The 19,104-nt window shown below is 37.1% G+C and overlaps 1 protein-coding gene across 7 annotated transcripts in view; it reads left to right on the forward strand.

Annotated features, from left to right (window-relative positions):
- The window catches only part of LOC131076613 (3-phosphoinositide-dependent protein kinase 2), a 107,567-nt gene that overhangs the window by 60,798 nt on the left and 27,665 nt on the right, over window positions 1-19,104 (forward strand). For 5 of the 7 annotated variants that reach the window (XM_058013886.2, XM_058013885.2, XM_058013884.2 and 2 more), the window contains exons 8-9: window positions 9,644-9,778; window positions 9,948-10,108. In XM_058013886.2, coding sequence (XP_057869869.2) covers window positions 9,644-9,778; window positions 9,948-10,108 — 296 coding nt within the window. The remainder of the gene's footprint in view (window positions 1-9,643; window positions 9,779-9,947; window positions 10,109-19,104) is intronic. The other 2 variants (XM_058013889.2, XM_059221286.1) reach the window with 1 other exon arrangement.

Below are 19,104 nucleotides of genomic sequence, written 5' to 3' on the forward strand. Positions count from 1 at the left end.
TGATCATTTTTAGTTTGAGCAAACGAATCCACTTTGTTCTCCTTTAAGATCATTTGAATTCTGAATTTCTAGGCTGAAAAATCATTGCCACATCCGAGTCTGTCTTCGAATCTGATAGCGCTGGCCATTTGGAGAAATGTGATGTAGTATATAACCTTGTTCTTAAATTTGTTTCACGAAATTAAATAGCCTCAAGTTCGATCAACTTGGCTCTGATACCATGTAAATGTATTGTAATTTCCAATTTAATGGACAAGTTATATGCAGGATGGTGTATTTTAAATTTGATATTATGCCTATGACACTAATATTGCTATCTTTCTTTTACTACAGGTAAGGAGGATGAACATGTATCGATTTCAATGTCATCTCCTTTGATTGGAATGATGTATAAATAGTAGGGTGGCCACGATCAAGTGGCACCTTGATCGGACATGTCTTTTAGACATGTCCGACCAAGATGTCACTTGGTCGTGACCCCTACTAACAACCACCAATCCATAACTAATCGGTGCTTCAAACATACCCGATAATGAATCGGTATCCTTAATGATAACAACACTTATAACATGCCCGATAATGAATCGGTATCCTTAATGATAACAACGCTTGTAACATGCCCGATAATGAATCGGTATCATTGCTGATGATAATAGTGCTTAATCATATCCGATCATGAATTAGTGTCATTTGTTAATTGTTACAGATATAAAACATACCCGATTATGAATCGGTATCAAAGCATATGGATTAATATAACATAAACAATAACAATAGTTGTTAGCATTATATGCTATCGGGTTAATACCCTGATAGCATATTAATGCCGATATGAATCGACATTAATATGCTATCGGGTTAATAGTCCGATAGCATTTTAGATTGACGCTTAACATAGTTAAGCAGGTCGTCAATCTAATCCAATATCAATATCATAATTGTGACCAATGTTATAGTCTGATAAACATAAAGCATGAATGAGTAAACAGAATATAGGAGATTATTGAGTTAGGAGAGTCTTATCTTGCAGAGGCTACTAATGCATTAACAACAATTGAGTGGCTCAGATTGATTCACGATCAATGGCCAAGATTGAAAGATAGAAATGCTAATTATGGTTTGTTGAACCCATTACAAAGCATTTAATGCTTGATCAATGATGAAATTATGTTCGATGGGACATGTCCTTTGAAAATTCAACCAATAGATGGTGGGGGTAGGTGCATCAAACTCTGTGCCCACATGTGGTAATTATCTCTTTGATGGATGTGTCAAGTAAATTGAATTTGGACACCTTATCTTAGAATGATATGATTGAATAAGCGATGACTGGATGCAACCTCAGTTAGCTTGATCTTTGTAACTTGTCACAAGTTGTAGTTGTAAATGAATGAGGCATATCTCTTGATACTCAACATTTCTCAGCACCTGAAATGATGATGACTTTGCTCAAATTGATCTTCTAACTTTGATTAATTCTTCTGAAATTGTCTCTTATCTTGATCACTTACATTCTCCTTGTCTTGTGTGGAAACTCCTTCGCCTTAGATATGTTTCACTTTCCATCCTTGGAATGCTTCATCTTGATTGTCTTGTCTTCTCTTGATGTTGATGATCTTTTCCCCTTAGATTACTCCTTCGCCTTAGATATGTTTCACTTTCCATCCTTGGAATGCTTCGTCCTGATTGTCTTGATCTTCTCTTGATATTGATGATCTTTTCCCTTTAGATTACTCCTTCGTCTTAGATATGTTTCACTTTCCATCCTTGGAATGCTTCGTCCTGATTGTCTTGATCTTCTCTTGATGTTGATGATCTTTTCCCCTTCTCCCATCAGCTGCCTTGTATGAGCTTGAAACTTTACGTGATAAATCTTGATGTCGTATGTGAGCTGATGTTCTTTCCACGCCTTGAAGTCTTGACCACGTTCACCTTCCTTTGCATGTGCATCCCCCTTTGCATCAAACCTGGAAACAAACATAATTAGAATCAAGATATTGTAAAAAGTACTTAATCAAGCTTCCTTTAAATCTAGAAATGAATTTTCTGATCATGGAAACATCTGATTTTAAGTCAGATTGTGTCTCAGGCCTAATTTATGCCTGATTTCTCACTTTTATGTGCCTGATTTGATAAGTTTCATGTCTGAGACAGGTCCGATCTGCATTGGTAATTGTGACAATATCTGATCAAGATCAGAATCACTGGCCTTAAAGATGAATTCACTTGTGAGGAGGCTGAATTTTCTGTTGATAGTGATCAATCTTGGGAACTCCAATAGTCGCTTTTGCCTTAAAGCTTGAAATGGTTGATGGAAGGAATGCCCTCTTGTCTTGAATCTGATCTGATTTGAACTGCTAAAGGCTGATGAATGTGATCTCAATTTTGTGTTTGATCAAATGAAATGATCAAACACAATATATAGATGCTTGAGGAATAATTGCATCTCTTCATATTGGCCAACCTTATCACCATCTTTAAATGTTTTGCAATTGGTTTCACAAAGCCAACTTGAATTCTAATTCAAATTTTAAACAATTGTTTTGGTTGTTAAATGTGATGGGGCCTTTGGAAATCGCTGTGATTCAAATCGCAGCTCTTGATACCTAAAACGTTGTCTTTTCATTTGCTAAGGAGAATTGAATCCTTATGTTGCACATGTTCCTTATCCAAGGATGGGGCTATCTTCTTAAGTTGCTCTTTTCAATGTCCAAGGGACGGGTACTATCTTCTTAAGTCACTGATTTGATTGAGGCAGGGATGGACTGATTAATCTAACATTGCATCTTTCCTGACCAAGAACATCTTGAAACCTGAAGTCACACATTTGGCAAGAGTAGGGACGAGCTGAATTCCTTCATTTGCTGATCTGTCTTAGGTAGGGACGAATCAAAAACCTTAAGTAGCTGATTTAACCAAGGCAGTGACATCTTAAAATGCTTAAGTAGCTGATGTTGGTGATCTGGCCTCTATGGTGGCATTGTAAATGCCTTAAAAACATTTTTTCTATTCATTGTTTAATTGGTGGGGCCCAAGCATGCTACGGTAGTGGAAGGAGCAAAGGTACACGAGTGGAGGGATGCCGTGGTAAGAAAGGATGAGGGGATGTGGTAAAAAGATGCCACAGAGGTAAGGTAGGTGGTAGAGGGTAGGGATGTGCGGTAGGAGAAGTGACGCAGTGGGGTCCTAAGGGTTCAGGAAAGGGAAGTTCTAAGGGAAGGTGATAAGGGAGGTGTTAGGAGATGGGGAGTTATAAGGAATAAGGATGCCGTGGCGAGGAGGGGTGTAGGTTAGGATAAGATCGGGTTATGAGGGGATAGCAAGGGGTTGATGGTGGGTTAGGATAGGATAGGGGTAGGAGGTAGGGTGGCAAAGGAGTGTGGGTAGTGGATGGGTAGGCTAAGGGGAGTGAGGGGGTACAGGGTGTGAGATGTAGGTTAGAGGATGTAGAAAATGGAAGGTTTGAGAGGTAGGAAGTGGGGGTGATGGAAGGAAGGAAGGTGAATGGAATAGTTAAGAGGTGATAAAGGAAGATGAAGGATGATGGAGGGATAAGGGATGGAAGATAGAGGTTGGAGGAAGAAGAATAGGTGGAAGGTAAGGGATATGGGGTGAAATGGAAGGAAGTGAAGGGGAAGTAGAAATGTAGGATGGATGGAGAATGGGAGAAGGTAGAGTGAGAAGATAGAAAGGTGAAAGGAAAGAAGGGATAGAAGATGTAGGTGAGGTGGTAATGAAGGTGAAGGTGGAGAAGGGTAGTGTTGTGCTTCGTACACCCCATCCTCGTCTTTGTGATAGGAACCCCCCATTTGACCTGCAGCGAGAGAGAGAAAGATAGGGAGGTTTTGTGTCAAGACCATTCATATCTTTGTCTTGTTGAGCCCGATGAGAGCCCCGAAATCGCATCCAAGTCATGCGCACTCATGTACCAATAAAATACTGAAGTGTGGTATCGACATACTTCATAAAATCCAAATGCAAAATGAGGTTCAATCCATTCGCAAGCTAGGTCACTCATCTCTTTTTGCCTTTCGTCTTGCTATCGGGCCTTCAAAAGCCTATAAAATACCGAAAGACAGAGTGCTAAAACACAAAGAGGGAAAGTTCGTTTTTTTTGTTTGCTCTATAAATGCTAAAGAATACCTCGCAAAATCAAAGTGAAAGCAATAAAGTTCGGGTATTTCTTTTGAACCTCTTCTATCGAGCTTTTCGCTAAACCCTTGCAAATGTCGATAAAATCCCGTTGGGTTCAAACTGTAAAGGCCCAGTTTGAGCAAACAAAGGTAAGCCTTGGGATTTAAAATGAAAGCAAAGTAGGTTCGACCTTTGTTTAAGGATTGAACGTTTAAGAGCCTTGATATCGCCGAAAAAAGGCCTGAGGAAAGCCTCGACTTTTGCTTCGAATTAGAAGTAAAGCCACCCCCCACAATCACCAAAAATGATGTTGGTAAGATAAAAACGAAAAATTTCAGCTTCAAGGGGAAACATAAGATGCTTTGAATATGAAAACAACTCGTAGAAATCTCGAGAATAGTCCCGAAAAGGCATGGGAAGAGCAAATCAAAATGAATGGAGTTGATTTTGCCATTCCTTTCATGTGCTCGATAAACTACCGAATGAAGTGTTTCGGCATTTGATGGATCAAAATAAGAAAGTTTGGCATTTTTTTTATTATTTAGGGTTATGTGTTTTGTTGAAGTTGATGCAGGCCCGATTCAAAAAACCAAGATCATTCCAACACTTGAAAACGCTTCAAGCTCATGCGTATAAAGGTTAGTCGAACTCTATTTTGCTGGTAAAAATACTGAAAAGAGCCCAACACTTGAAATGTAAACATACCATTAAAGAGTTCGAACTTTTGGGGTGTAAAAAAAAGGGGTGAAATACGTTTCTCACGACTTTGTAAAGGCGGACGAAGAGGTTGAACTTAGTCTTGATCAAAGTTCAACATAGCCTTTTTATAGGTTTCAATATGTTGCTATAGAGCGATCATTTTCGTATGTCTTCCAACCACCGAACTTTATTCCGATAGGGATATAGAGGCTTCAATATAGTAAGGTGAGTGTGGCCTCACAAACCGGGTTTATACAAATGAAAATGATATTAGGCTTGGAATTTTTAAAACAGAGTGCCTTGACCCCAAACCGATGAGGGGGTGTGAAGTTTCAAATGACAAAAGAGAAAAGGAGAGAGTTCGGTGTTTTTGTTCAATTCCTTCATAGAACAAATGAAATGTGAGGTGATGATTAAACCTTGACTTGTTCGTTTACGCAAGGTGAGCGACATTACATGGAAACCAGGTTGCGTTGAGAGTTGACAGCGTGGCGTTGGATTCAAGGAGGAGTTCAGTACGACAAGTTGTAAGCCAAGGCTAAAGATGAAAGTTACAACCACCAGGCAGTGCGGAAGGCCAATATGATGCTGTTTCAAGTCTCAATGCTACCCAAGAACATGCAGAATCAGAAGTGCTCATTAGGAGATTCTAGAAAAGCAGTTTGATTGTAAAAAATAGAATTGCCTTATTGTAAAATGACTACCTGTGGGCCCCATTAATGCAATTTAAAGCAAAGGGGACATAGGTTAGTTACTTCTTAGCTACTTGATCTGCAACATTGATTGAGAACAATTGTTGGTTGCTAAGAAGTGGTTGGAAAAGACAGTTGGGAAGTTACTAGGTATGGGCTAAAGCTGTCAGAGCTTCTAGAAGGCAGGCCGATCTCAACCATTGGATGGATTAAATCCTGGCCGCTAATTCATAATGTAAAAATCTTTAAAAGGTCAGTGCCTTTCTCTTTGTAAAGGGTTAGATAGTTAGAAATTTTAGGCAATTTGCAGATTAGGAGAAGTAGAGTAGGACTACTGAGTAGAAATTGTTGTAATGGCAGTTGGAACAAATAAATGGAACATTGAAGCTTGGTGTTTTGTTGTTTGTCCTAATTTGTTTGCATGGTTTCTTTTCATTTAGCTAGTTAAAGTTAGAGTTCAGTGATTTTAATGGTGAAATGTGAGGGTATTTGATGTGATTTCAGGTTCATACCATTGAGGGCTTGCTGATTGTAGGTCTTCGTGTATGGTTAGTCTGAACCCAAAACTGTGCTTAGTTCAACTGTGGGTGTTTGTCTTAGGCTGTGCCAAAATTGGGTGCCTGAATGGATATCTATAGTTTGAAAATCCTTTTATCCTTTGGAGCTTGCATTATCCATGTGGAGTTGTGAGTATATCTCTAGCTAAGCAGGGATTAGTTTGTTGGAAATTTGTCTACCCGCAACGTCAATCATTAAAATCATTGACTTTAGGATTCCTAAACCCTGTCTCTTTTGTTATTGATTTTCCTAGCTTGAGATTCAAAGCATCAACAGATGGAGACCAACTTGCCACATTCGTAAGTCCCGCCGTGTTTACTAGCAAAACACATTACTGTTGAGTTATCCTAAGTAGTCAAGATTTCACAGTTGGAACCTTGAGGTTGTTCCCTTTGATCATCTAGAACAACATTAGGGATTCCCTTATTCAAGAGAGGATAGGATGCTTAGCATTCTATTCTGTGTTGACAAAGGATTAGCGTGTACTTTTCTCGCATCAACAGGTAGGAAGTGGAAGGATGGAAAGAAAGAAGGTGAAGGAGAATGGAAGTAGAAATGGAAGGGGTGAAATGAGGTGAGATGGAAGCATGGGTGAAGATGAAATGGAAGGGATGAATGTCAAAGGAAAAAGGATGAGAGGAAAGAAGGTGAAGAGAAGATGGAAGGAGGTGAGGGAAATGGAAGGTGGTGAAGGGGAAGAAGAGATGGAAGGGCTGTGGGATGAAGAGGGAGTGAGATGGAAAGAATGGAAGAGTGAAAGGGTGATGGCAATGGGAGTGATCGGGCTTGGGAACCCACTGGCAATGCTAGGAGAGGCAGGTTGGAGGCTTAGGAGGGCAAAGGAAGTGCTGTACCTCACTTCATCCTAAAGAGAGAGCCTTGACTTAATTACTTCCTGTTCAACTACACCTCTTACGAATGAAAGGCTAATAATAGCTAAACACTCTACAACTATCCTAGAAAACGAAAAAAAAGTGGGGGTCCCCATTTGCAATGGGGCGATGTGTGAAAACGTCACAACAAGTGGTAGGATTAAACAAGGTGTTGACATGTGTCTTAATCCTATCTTATGAGACAACTAACTTAGAACAAATATTAAATGACCTAGGACACAAGAAGTAAATGAGATATATGACCCATTATAACTAACTTCTAGAAATAACACCTAGGAACTAAGTTAACTTGTGAATAGGTCCACACTAAGGAATTAATTAGGACATGACCTTATTCACTCTAACAATGCTTTCTCATACAAAGTACACTGATTCTACATGTGAGGGGATCAAATCCATCACTGATTATATTGAGTATGAATTCTATGAATATCATTCATCAGAAAGCATGATACATAAGAGATGGGATAATCTTAATAACCTGCTTCATTCAACTTCTTATGACATTGTTCTGCAGCAAATCTTGGTACAGATTGACCTTCATTGTTACTATATGGAACAATTTGTCCTGTTTATTCATAGGATAGGCATAAACATTGGATAGGCAAACTTAAGACGATGCAGGCCTTATTCGATTGGACTGGGAACACAAATCCCACCCAAGTTCCAGAGATTGATCACATAATTGTTTTCATTGGTTACTGGTTCTTCCTTTTGTGAAAGGATTATCTCATCTGTTCTCTGAAGATATGTTAGTTGAGTGCAAAGAAAAACAAAGTGCTTGGTGTGTGTCCACTACAAACCTTGTTTTTAGTCTTGTATAGAGTACCATCAAAGAAACTGGACCAAAATGTTGATGATACAAACATGAGAGTGATGAACTATTAGAGTTGCTTCCCCTTAGGAACCCCTAAGACCAATCGAGACAATGGGTGATCACAATTTTAAGTGTATTATGTGTGAAGTTCATGATGGTGATGATACATTGATAAGATTTGTAAGCATGGGTGGAACTGAACAGAGTGGTCTTGCAAATGTATATCCAATTTCATGGCTTATGCAAAATGAACTAGATTATATATGCATTTTATTTCATTCAAATCCAATTTCAATGATGAATATAGCACTACAATAACATTTTGATAATTCGCTATAATTTTTTAATGGTGAAGCCTTATAATCTTGATGATCGATTGATTTTTAAACTTAATTGTAGAGTTTTTTTTTTGTTATAAAAATATTTAATTTAGGATCCTTGTGTTTTGAAATTCGATTCCCCATGCAACTAAAATGTTAATTTTTGTGGATTTGATCCATGTGTATTTAAATTGATATTAACTACAAGAAACATACTGAAATTAAAACAAATCTTCAAAAAGTGCGAAAACTCTAATAAACTGTTTTTGCAAACAAAAATCTGATTGATTAGTGAACTTTTCATTTTAAAAATAATATACTTTTTTTCTCACACCAACAATATACGTGACAATCAAAGCTCAGATAAGGTTTTGCTTTCACAGAACAAAAGTTGTTGCTTCCTTAAAGTAGAGATGTAGTGTTAATATTTTTTGTGGTCCAGGTGCACGAGCAATCTATTTTGAAGTCTGCACCTCTAAATACATGCGATGCAATATAATAGCTTGTTATGACAATTGCTATTGAAGTAATTGAGATAATGAAACCATAGTTACAAGGAGACATCAGAGAAAGGAAGGAGCATGGCATTTTCAAACAGAGTATGGGGTTATAGTATATAAATAGTTTATAGGGGTATAGCATATGAACATGGGTAGAGTCATGTGCAACACTCACCCACATGCTCTCTCTCTCTCTCTCACACACACACACACACACACACACACACACACATTCTCATGCTTAGAGTTGTGGATAACCATCAGGGCCTTGGCAGATGTTTCTTTGCTAGATGTTGCGAGGACTTATCCTATATAATTAGGATGATTGTATGTTTAATTTATTAAACATATTATTATATAATATTATTTGGCTGTTGGGTGGTTTTAACTACAACACTCAACATAGAGTAGGAATAGTTGGAGGGATAATAGGGATATGATTAGGATTGGAACCTATGAAATTGGATCATATATATATATTGCAAGTTTAATATGCTGACCAAATTATCACATATTTTAATGCACATAGAATTCATTCGCTTGCTGAAAACTGCAATTCTGTCCCATATGTGTTGTATTTTTAATTTTGCATTGACAAATGCAACTTCAGCCCATTCTGCTTGGGACAAATTGACTAAGATATTCCAAATTGCATACACACAATAATCCGAAATCACTCATGAGGAAGTAAGATATCAACTACCATAGGCCTGCATATTGGTTCTTGATATATCTAGCACTTTACTATCAAACAAATGATGAACTAGAACCTATGCAAGGGCCTCAAATGTGAGATTATAGATCTCTGTCAAAGACGACTTAACAAATAAGATATAGCATATGGTACCAATGAAATGGTATCATAGGATCCTGTTTCAAAGTCTTAGTTCATGTGCTTTACAGTTAACACAACAATTTTGTTATGGTGTAGAGATGTATCCACAATTTTCAGTAATTTATTCGTCGATTCTGAACCTTATGATTTGGATTGTCTTAATTGGTTCTTATTTTCTCAATTGTTTGTTTATAGGATATGGACCCTTGCAAGAGGCTTGGTACTGGCCCTAATGGATATGCTTCTCTCAAGAGCCATCCTTTTTTCAAGGGGATTGATTGGGATAATGTGAGGGGCATGACGGCTCCAATAATAGCACCTCCATCAACAGTATTGGACTTTATCTCAAACAATGCACTTAATAACTTCTTAGTCTTGCAAGATTCGCATCTAAATTGCACTGATACTCTCTTTAATCTATGTTAAATGGTGTCCACCTTCTATTGTGATGCCACTTCTATTAAAAAGGAAGGCATTTTATACTTATTTGTCTGTGCAGGATAATAAGGAAGAAAATGCTGAAGATGATGACTGGTTGATTGGCGGAGTTGGTTTTACCAATGATGAAACACTTCCCAAAGACAAAGACACCACTTCATCATCATCAGCAGAAGTGAATAAGGCAAAATTTACCACTCTCGATGCTTTTGATTCTAAATGGTATGTTTATGCTACTAGGAGAATAATGACACATAGTACAATTGAAAAATAAATGTCTTTTTAATAAAAATAATTAACATAGAATTTGTGCTCATTCATTAAATTTCAGGACACTTTCATTGACATTTTATCTTAACACATGCTCACTGAATGTCATTATACTGTACATTCATTCATTTAGCATTCCATCTATATGTGCACACATTGTTAGGTTGTAATGAATTCAACTATTCATGTAATTAGTGACTTTGAACAAATAAGTATCAGAAAATTGATTGGGCAGTTTAATTGATTCAAAAGATTGCTTCTGGAATTAACTGTGTGTGGTTATTAATTGATAGTTTAAATCACATCCAGTGATCCATCATCAGGAAGAGGATAGTGAGGAGTAGGATTGCAGACTTAGTCTTAAAAGTTGCAGGGGGGAGGGGCCAGATGATCAAAGAACGAGAAAGAGCAGATTAGGGATAAAGAATTAAAAAACAAGAATAATAGAAAGTGATAATAAACATGATAAGAAATGACAATTACATATGTATAATTGTGAATACATAATCATAAACTTATTTACATATATGTATTCTATTGTGATCGTATGAATACATATGTATTCATCTATATGTCAAGATATAGATGAATAAAAATGCATTTATATGATTTCAATATCATATGAATATGTTTATAAAAATATATATTAAATTCATATATCAAATTTATATTTGAATTCATGTACACACACACATATTCTACTGTAATACAATTATATTCTATTGCAAATGTATAAACATATTCGAGAAACCTATATCATATCATCTTACAATTTATAAATATATTCAAATATACATAGATAGACACACATAACAATATAAATATGTTATTCAAAGGATATATGCAATAGCATATGAGAGTTACAGCATATATATAATATACCAACAGCATAATATTCATATATATGCACATGAACATATAATATATATTATGGCAAGTTTAATTCAATAGAAAAAATATATATATGAATTCATATATACACATATTCTACTGTAATACAATTATATTCTATTGCAAATGTATAAACATATTCTAGAAACCTATATCATATCATCTTACAATTTATAAACATATTCAAATATGCATAGATAGACATACATAACAATATAAATATGTAATTCAAAGGATAATATGTAATAGTATATGGAGTTACAGCATACATATAATATACAAACAACATGATATTCATATATATGTACATGAACGTATAATATATATTATGGCAAGTTTAGTTCATGCTTTTTGGATATAATTGTAAAATATAATCATTAATGATCTGAGTAATTTGATTAATTTACGATTTGTCCTTAAAAATTTAGGTCCCATTTGCTAATTAAACATTTGATTTATATATCCATGAATTACTGACTTGTTTAACATGTAATTGTCTAGTTTAAAGAGCAGATTGAATATTTAAATAACACCAAACAGCAAAATGAAAACAGAGACAGTCAGAACATAGACACAACACAATGAATTGCATGGTTCACCTTTAAAGGCTACATCCATGGGAAAGCAGGGCAATATCTTTTGTTCATTGTTACAGCAGAATACAAAGTGTATACTCATCATTTATACAAATGTTTTTTAACTTTCCAAATATGAAGAGAACCAGAAAATGAAGAGGCAGGGAGAAGAGGAATGGTTACCTCCCACTTGAAGTCCATCCCATACAGCCATAAACAGTGATGGTTCCTTTTTTTCCAGGCTTGATGTCACATTTTAATGACGTCAGGAGACATATTGCAAAACTTCAGCTTCTCCAAATTTTGTTAGAGGACACTTTGGATGAGTCTTCTCCAAGCCCTGTTGAAGTCAATAAAACCTAGCAGCTGAGCATCTTTTGCTTTAATCCTCAAAACAATTTCAGAAAGAATTTGATGAGCCTCAAATATAGCTTCAACAGATTCTCCATGAAATAATAAAACACCAATCTAGAGGGCATGGAGAACACCAGCTACCCACACTCCCACCTTTTTTGAATATATCCCTGCCCAAACTTCAAGAACAACATATGCAGGGCTGCTTACCACACCTGATAGATGTTGACCATTTGCAACATGCATAGACAAACCAAAATCAGCTAGTTTTTAGCATCCATCAGTAGTTATAAGAATATTCTCTGTTTTAATTTCTTGATGAATAACACCCATCTCATGGCAATTTCCGCAACCAATTGTTTGATTAATTCCCATGCTACTTCTCTCATCATAATCATAGATAAGAAAATCCTCTTCCACACCTGGGAAAAGACATTTCTTTTGGAGTCTTGGCCTCATATAGACATGATTCCTCTACAAGAAAAAATGCGGGATGCTTTCGTTTGATTCAACTAAGATGCCACTTGGATCTGCCATAATTATCATTCCTCTAACCTTAGTACTGATGTCGTGATTAATGTCCAGTCCATCAATAAAAGCGGAAATCTCTCCAAGAGTGAATTCTACACCTTCCATTTGGATTTTCCTCTATTAATGATCATTTAGTAGGCCATACCACACCTATGGGAGAACTCTGTTGTGCTGAAACCAAGACATTTAGAAGTATGAGCAGATGCAGTTGGCATGGAAATGGAACCATTGGATGAGTTTGTAGATGCACAAAGTGGATCTGGCATAAGAATTGAATCTTCCTGTGTCCCCTAGAAGAGAAGTCCCAAGTTGAGCAGTTTAGCTCATTCATAAGTATGGGCTTTGATTAATGCAAATATAAGCTTGTGATCGCCTCTAAAGTATTATAGGCACGAAGAATTTTAAAAAATTATGTTTTTCCCCGAATATAATAAAACACAACATGCCCACTATTAGTCTCAGCATTTAATTTAGGCCTAGGCTATATTTGGACGAGCAATGACCGTCCCACATACATAGTGTTAGCACCTTCAGACACCACTATAGGAGTAGGGGATCCCTAGGGGTACCTTTGATGATCCTTATGGAAATCTGAAAATTGAAGAGCACCAAATCCTTTGCTAAGACAACACTCATTTTCTTCACATTCTCAGTAGCTTTGTGAGTGATCCTCTCAACTCGCCATCTTTAAGTCTCTACAATTTGCACATTGTTTGGTTAATTTTTGCCATTGAGTTCTCTCATTTTTCCTTCACGGTTTTCTATGCTAGGAGAATTATCCACAAGTTGCAAGTGATTGAACTCCTTTGAATTTTTTGCTCCCAGTAGGACCTTTGCCCTACTCCACTAGTTTTTTTTAAGGTGTATTTGTGATTACAATGAAGTGAGAGCCTTGGTGCTGAACTAGGAATCCCTTGCATCTACATAGAAAGAGGAGTCTATTGATGTGTTTTTTATGACCTCATGCAACATAGAATAAAAATACCAAGGTATCTTATCCTCTCTTGAACAAAATCTCCTTAAATGCTAAACTAAGTGATCACTTGAGGTGACTCCAAGGTTCCAAATGTCAGGTCTTGATGTGTGGATAAGCTCAATGGTTTGATGTGATATTGCTGGAATCACAAGGAGGACTTACGTTGATACTTGAGCTCTTGCTTGAATGCAGATGGAACATGGAAATTACTTGATTTGAAAAAGAAAAAAGAGATTAAGGGGTTTAGAGAAATCTAATCTACTTCTATAGTCAATGATAGCATTGGATCATGCTTGGCGAGCTTTTCTTCATAGTGTTGCCAACAACTTCACAAAACGATGCAATCTTCCAAGGTAAATGAAAGGTTTTCATATCATGAGTGTTCATCCAAATACTTAATGCACTGGCACAACTTGAATAAACATATCCACAATTGAACTTAGCACATCTTGATGTTTAGGCTAACTATGCACTATAATTGAAAATCATCCAACTCCAAATAGTATGAACCAAGGAATTATCAACATCCATACTGTGAGATTTTGCCAAGATCAAGAGCTCAATGAAATGTACAAAATAGAGACATAATATGGGACAAGATTAAACTGTATTCTCATCAATAGAAAATGATCAATAATCAATTCAATAGTTACATACAATGTAGATGAGCTTGCTTATATAGGCAAGGCTAGGGATATGTGAGCACACAAGCATGACATGTGGCTCAATAAGAAACAAGGGTAGGTAGGAAATAGGTGTGGGTAGGTAGGAGAAATAATATAATAGTCCACATGAGGTGGCTCACCCACTGAATGTGGAGTGTAACAACAAGAGTGGAGTGTAACAACAAGATCAACACCATAAAAGGTGGAATTTCTCCTACACACACTATCCCAATGTGGCACAAACACCCAAGTGTCTCATACCCAAACTACTATGAAATGCATTATCCTAAGTAAACTTAAGTAAGGTGTAATAATATCCATGATGAATAATTATTTACACCAACACATACATTACTCCATCACAATCAATGAACTTCATCTAACATGAGGATCCAACAAGAAACCATACAATATGCAAAAGAAACACCACCATTCACCATAAATTCAATGAAGAGTATGTTTATTTACATGCTTGGTAACAATTTCTGCCTTCTCCTCCTACTCTACTTCTAACTGCTTTTGCTATTCACTATTAACCTTTACAAAATGAGAGAGTGAAGCCTTATATAGTACTCTCAATACAATTGAATGGCCAAGATCAAATCCACATCAATGGCCAAGATTGAAAGATAGAAACCCTAATTAGGGTTTGTTACACCCATCACATAACATATAATGCTCGACCAATGATAAAATTACATTATAGGACACATGTCTATCATTGTATTCCGACCAATGAATGATGAGGTTAGGTAAATCGAACTTTGTACCTCCGCATGTGGTAGTTATCCTCCTCGTTGGATGAGTCAAGTGCATTGAATTTGGATGCTTTGACTTGGAATGTTGTGATTGGGTTGAAGATGACTAAGTGCCACCTTAGCTACACCTTGTAGATCATTGCAAAGAAGAGTTTGTAATTCGAGCAATATCTCTTGATACTCAACATTTCCAAGCGTTGTGGGAGATATTTCCAAATTGCATCATCTTATTTAATTTGATCACCTTCGCCTGCCCTTCATCATGATGCATCTTACCTTTCAACGTTGGAATCCTTCATCCTGACTGCTCTTGACCTTGAGCCTTATATTGATGTAGGGATATCTCCATGGTGAACTAGCCTTGAATCTTGGATTTCTCGAGGAAATTCAAGATAATTGCAAAATTTCCTCTTCTTCATGCTCTTTCTGGATATAGTGAGTCTTCCATTGCATCATTGTGAAGTTCTCTCCTTGTTCACTGTGAAGATAGATGATATTTTATCTTGTACATCTCATCGTTCGTGCTTATGTATCTCGACCCCTTACATCTTATTTCACTTGTCTTTAACTTGAACTCCTCCGTTTTGCTCGTAGAGCTATCCCCATATAGTGGTTGAATCTTTAAGTGCTGCCTTGGTGTAAATAAATGCTGCTTCAAGCCTCCCAAGCCTTGGCTTGTAAACTTTGCTTCTGCTATTGATAAGTTCACCTCCCCGCACCATGCATCCAGTTGCTGGCTCTTGACCTGGAAAACAAAGGAATTCTTGAATCAAATACATAAGATATATCTTGATTTCAAAAAATGTCATCTAATATAGACTCTAGATGTTTTGATTTCTGATTTTCAGGTGTGAATCATGTCTGTTACCTATTTTATAGGTCTAAGTCTAATTTCACTCTGATCTGCTCTTGGTTGTGGATTTTTCAAGTCATGGATGATCTCACCTACGCCGGGGATTTGAGCTAGTGAAGGAAAAATGTCACCTAGGCCAGGGATTTGAGCTAGTGAAGGAAAAATGTTGATGACTACCATGGATTTGAGGCAATGAAGGAATATTGTTGATGACTACGGTAGATTTGAGGCAGTGAAGGAATAATGTTGATAACTGCCGTGGATTTGAGCCAGTGAGGGAAAAACGTTGATCATTATTCAATTTTGCCTACTTCAACACTTAGCCTATCCATTCGCTTTCAATGAGTACATTGTTTCTTCTTTTCTTCATTGACCAGCCTTGCTATCTTCATGCTTGAGGTGTGCTTTTAGCAAGTCAAGGATAACTTCAAGTCATGAATCCATCATTGTTGTTTACTTTGAACATCAAGATCTCCATATTCAATTCATCAAGGCACTGGGCTAGCATCGTTCACTCATTATTGCTTTCAAAACTCTTTAAGCATTTGACCTCCACAAGGCATGGATTTTAGCAAGTCAAGGATAATTGCATCCTAGGCTGGGGATTTGAAAAAGTGAAGGAAAAATCTCATCCAGGCCAGGGATTTGAGCAAGTCAAGGAAATATCACCTCATTGCTAGGGATTTGTGCAAGTGAAGGAAAAATGACCTCAATGTCGGGGATTTGGGCAACTCAAGGAAGGAATCACTTACTTCTGGGGATTTGAGCAACTCAAGGAAGAAATCACTTCACTGTTAGGGATTTTGGTAGGTGAAGGAAAATTGTGATCAAGATCGTGGATTTGAACAAGTCAAGGAAAAACTCTTCCTTGGTCAGGGATTTGTGCAACCCAAGGAAAAATTGTTAATGTAATAGCTACGGTCGGATCCTTCAAGCCGACGTAGCACATGAAAATGTGTGAATGGCCTATCGGCCTTACACATTTTATATGGTCAATATAATAACCATCAAGCGGTTAATTAGGATGTGCAATATAATGATTGTTATGAACCAAACCGATTAGTGTCTTACCCGTCACCCTTGAAGAAAGACATCGGTTGATGTAGAACCGACTCTTGACAAGGAGACATGCTGTTTGGAGTGGACGTGCTGTTTGAAGACATCCACGCATGGGTATATATGGATCGGTTATCCCTCTCCTCCATGCATCGATTAATATACAGCAGATCGTGCTCTCCCCATAAAGATCAGACATTGTTATCATATGCAGATCAGACTATCAGCAGATAGGATTATCATCTAACCAGTTCATGAACAATTTTGTGCAAAGAAATTGATCTCATCTTCAGGCACACATTCTCATTCTGTGATCGGTATCTTCAGTCAGGCACATACAGATAGAAGATTGACCTTCATATATATTGCAGATCGAATTCAATCATCTTCAGCAAAATCATTCCTTTGGAGAGCGAATACACTACTTGGCTGATCAAACATATTCTTCATAGGTTTGGAGACATTAATGCAGTACGGACTGCATATACAGCTGTACATTGTAAATTGATCTGAGCATATAACTTCAAGGAGTGAAGCGATTCACTTTGGCCTTTTTACTTGATCATTGTAAAACCATCTTCCTGTTCGTATTTGAAATATATATATTGGAGACATAATTTCGTGTTCGGGGGAGACGATAGCAGTATATTGTCTATGGTAGGGAGGGCAACAATGATCTGAATCATTGCCCGTGGTTAAACGAGCACACCCTATGATTACTGTGCATGGTCATCTTCTTGTGATCCTAGTATTGTAAGAAAATCAACAAAAATATCACTACCTCATCACTCACTGATTTCACCAAGTGTAAAGTGACTTCTTCATAAGGTTGACATGGTGTTTTGTTTCCTTTTATCATCACGTAGTCAAACATTTCACCTTAGTTGATTGATCATCACTTCTTGATCGTTCCTTGCCTCTATGCTCCAACCTAAGGATGCCTACTTGCTTGCTTGACTGCTCATCACACTTAAGAGTCATCTCTCACCTGACCTCAAGGTTGCATTGTGAAGCATCACCCAATGACTACCTTAACTCTCACCTATCACTTGAGCACTTAGAGCTGAGAAGACTCCAAACTAGTCTAGAGGGGGACCTAACTGCTGCTAGACCGCCCAATTTGATCACATCCTGATGACAAATGCATTGCATCCCCTCACAAGAAAGAGGTTAAAGACTTGAACTATCGCCAAGCAAAAAGTGGGGGTCCTCGTATGCAATGGGGCGATGTGTGAAAATGTCACAATAGAATCCTTTGTAATTGTGATTTAAATCCATCACTTCCAGAGATGATGCCTTCTAAAGGGACACATTCTTTTGTTGACTTTCTTTGATTTGATAAACTTGGCATTTCCTTTTCATTGAAAACAACATCTTTGCTGCGAGTTACTTGTTTCAAAACAGGATCCCACAACCTGTAGCCACAAGTCTCATTTTTGTATCTGATGAAAATACATTGTTTGGACTTCACTTCTAGCTTTGTTCTTTGTCCTGTGGAATGTGAATGAAAGCATCACACCCAAACACTTGCAAATGACTCTACGAAATCCTCTTTCCCAGCCACTTCTCTTCAGGAATTTCTAAATTCAATCGAGAGGATGTACCTCAGTTGATTAAATACACCATTGTATTTACTGCCTTTGCCCAAAGTTCTTTTTCCAAACTTGCATTTGAGAGCATGCTACAAGCTCTCTCCAAAATTGTCCTATTCAAACTCTCCACTGCATTGTTTTCTTGTGATGAAAACGGAACAATTTTAATATCATTCTCTGCTCAAAATTGATCAAATTCTATGGAACAAAATTCACCGCCATTATCCATTTTCAGACACTTAATTTTATTTCTGGTTTGGTTTTCAATAAGTGCTTTGAAATTCTTAAATTTTCCAAATGCTTCAATCTTCGTATTTAACATATAAACCCAAACCTTCCTAGTGCAATCATCTAGAAAAATAACAAAATAATTAAACCGACAAATTGAAGTTACCTCCGTGTGACCAAAGACAACTGAATGCACTAGCTCCAATGATCGCGTCTTCTTGTCATGTTGGCAGAGAATTGGGTCGTCTTTCATTTGTCATATATATAGTGCTCACACATCTCCAAATCTATTGATTTCAGCCACGAAAGTTGATCCTTTTTGTGCAAAATCTGATGGCTTTTCTTGCTCATGTGTCTAAGGCTCTTGTGCCAAAGCTTCATGCCGCTATCCGCAACTGCTATTGCAGTTCCCACTTAGTGTGACTCTCTAGCACATACAAAGTGCTTGATTCACAACTCCAAGCAATTA

Source organism: Cryptomeria japonica, chromosome 5, assembly GCF_030272615.1.
Source record: "Cryptomeria japonica chromosome 5, Sugi_1.0, whole genome shotgun sequence".
Taxonomy (NCBI): Eukaryota; Viridiplantae; Streptophyta; class Pinopsida; order Cupressales; family Cupressaceae; genus Cryptomeria; species Cryptomeria japonica.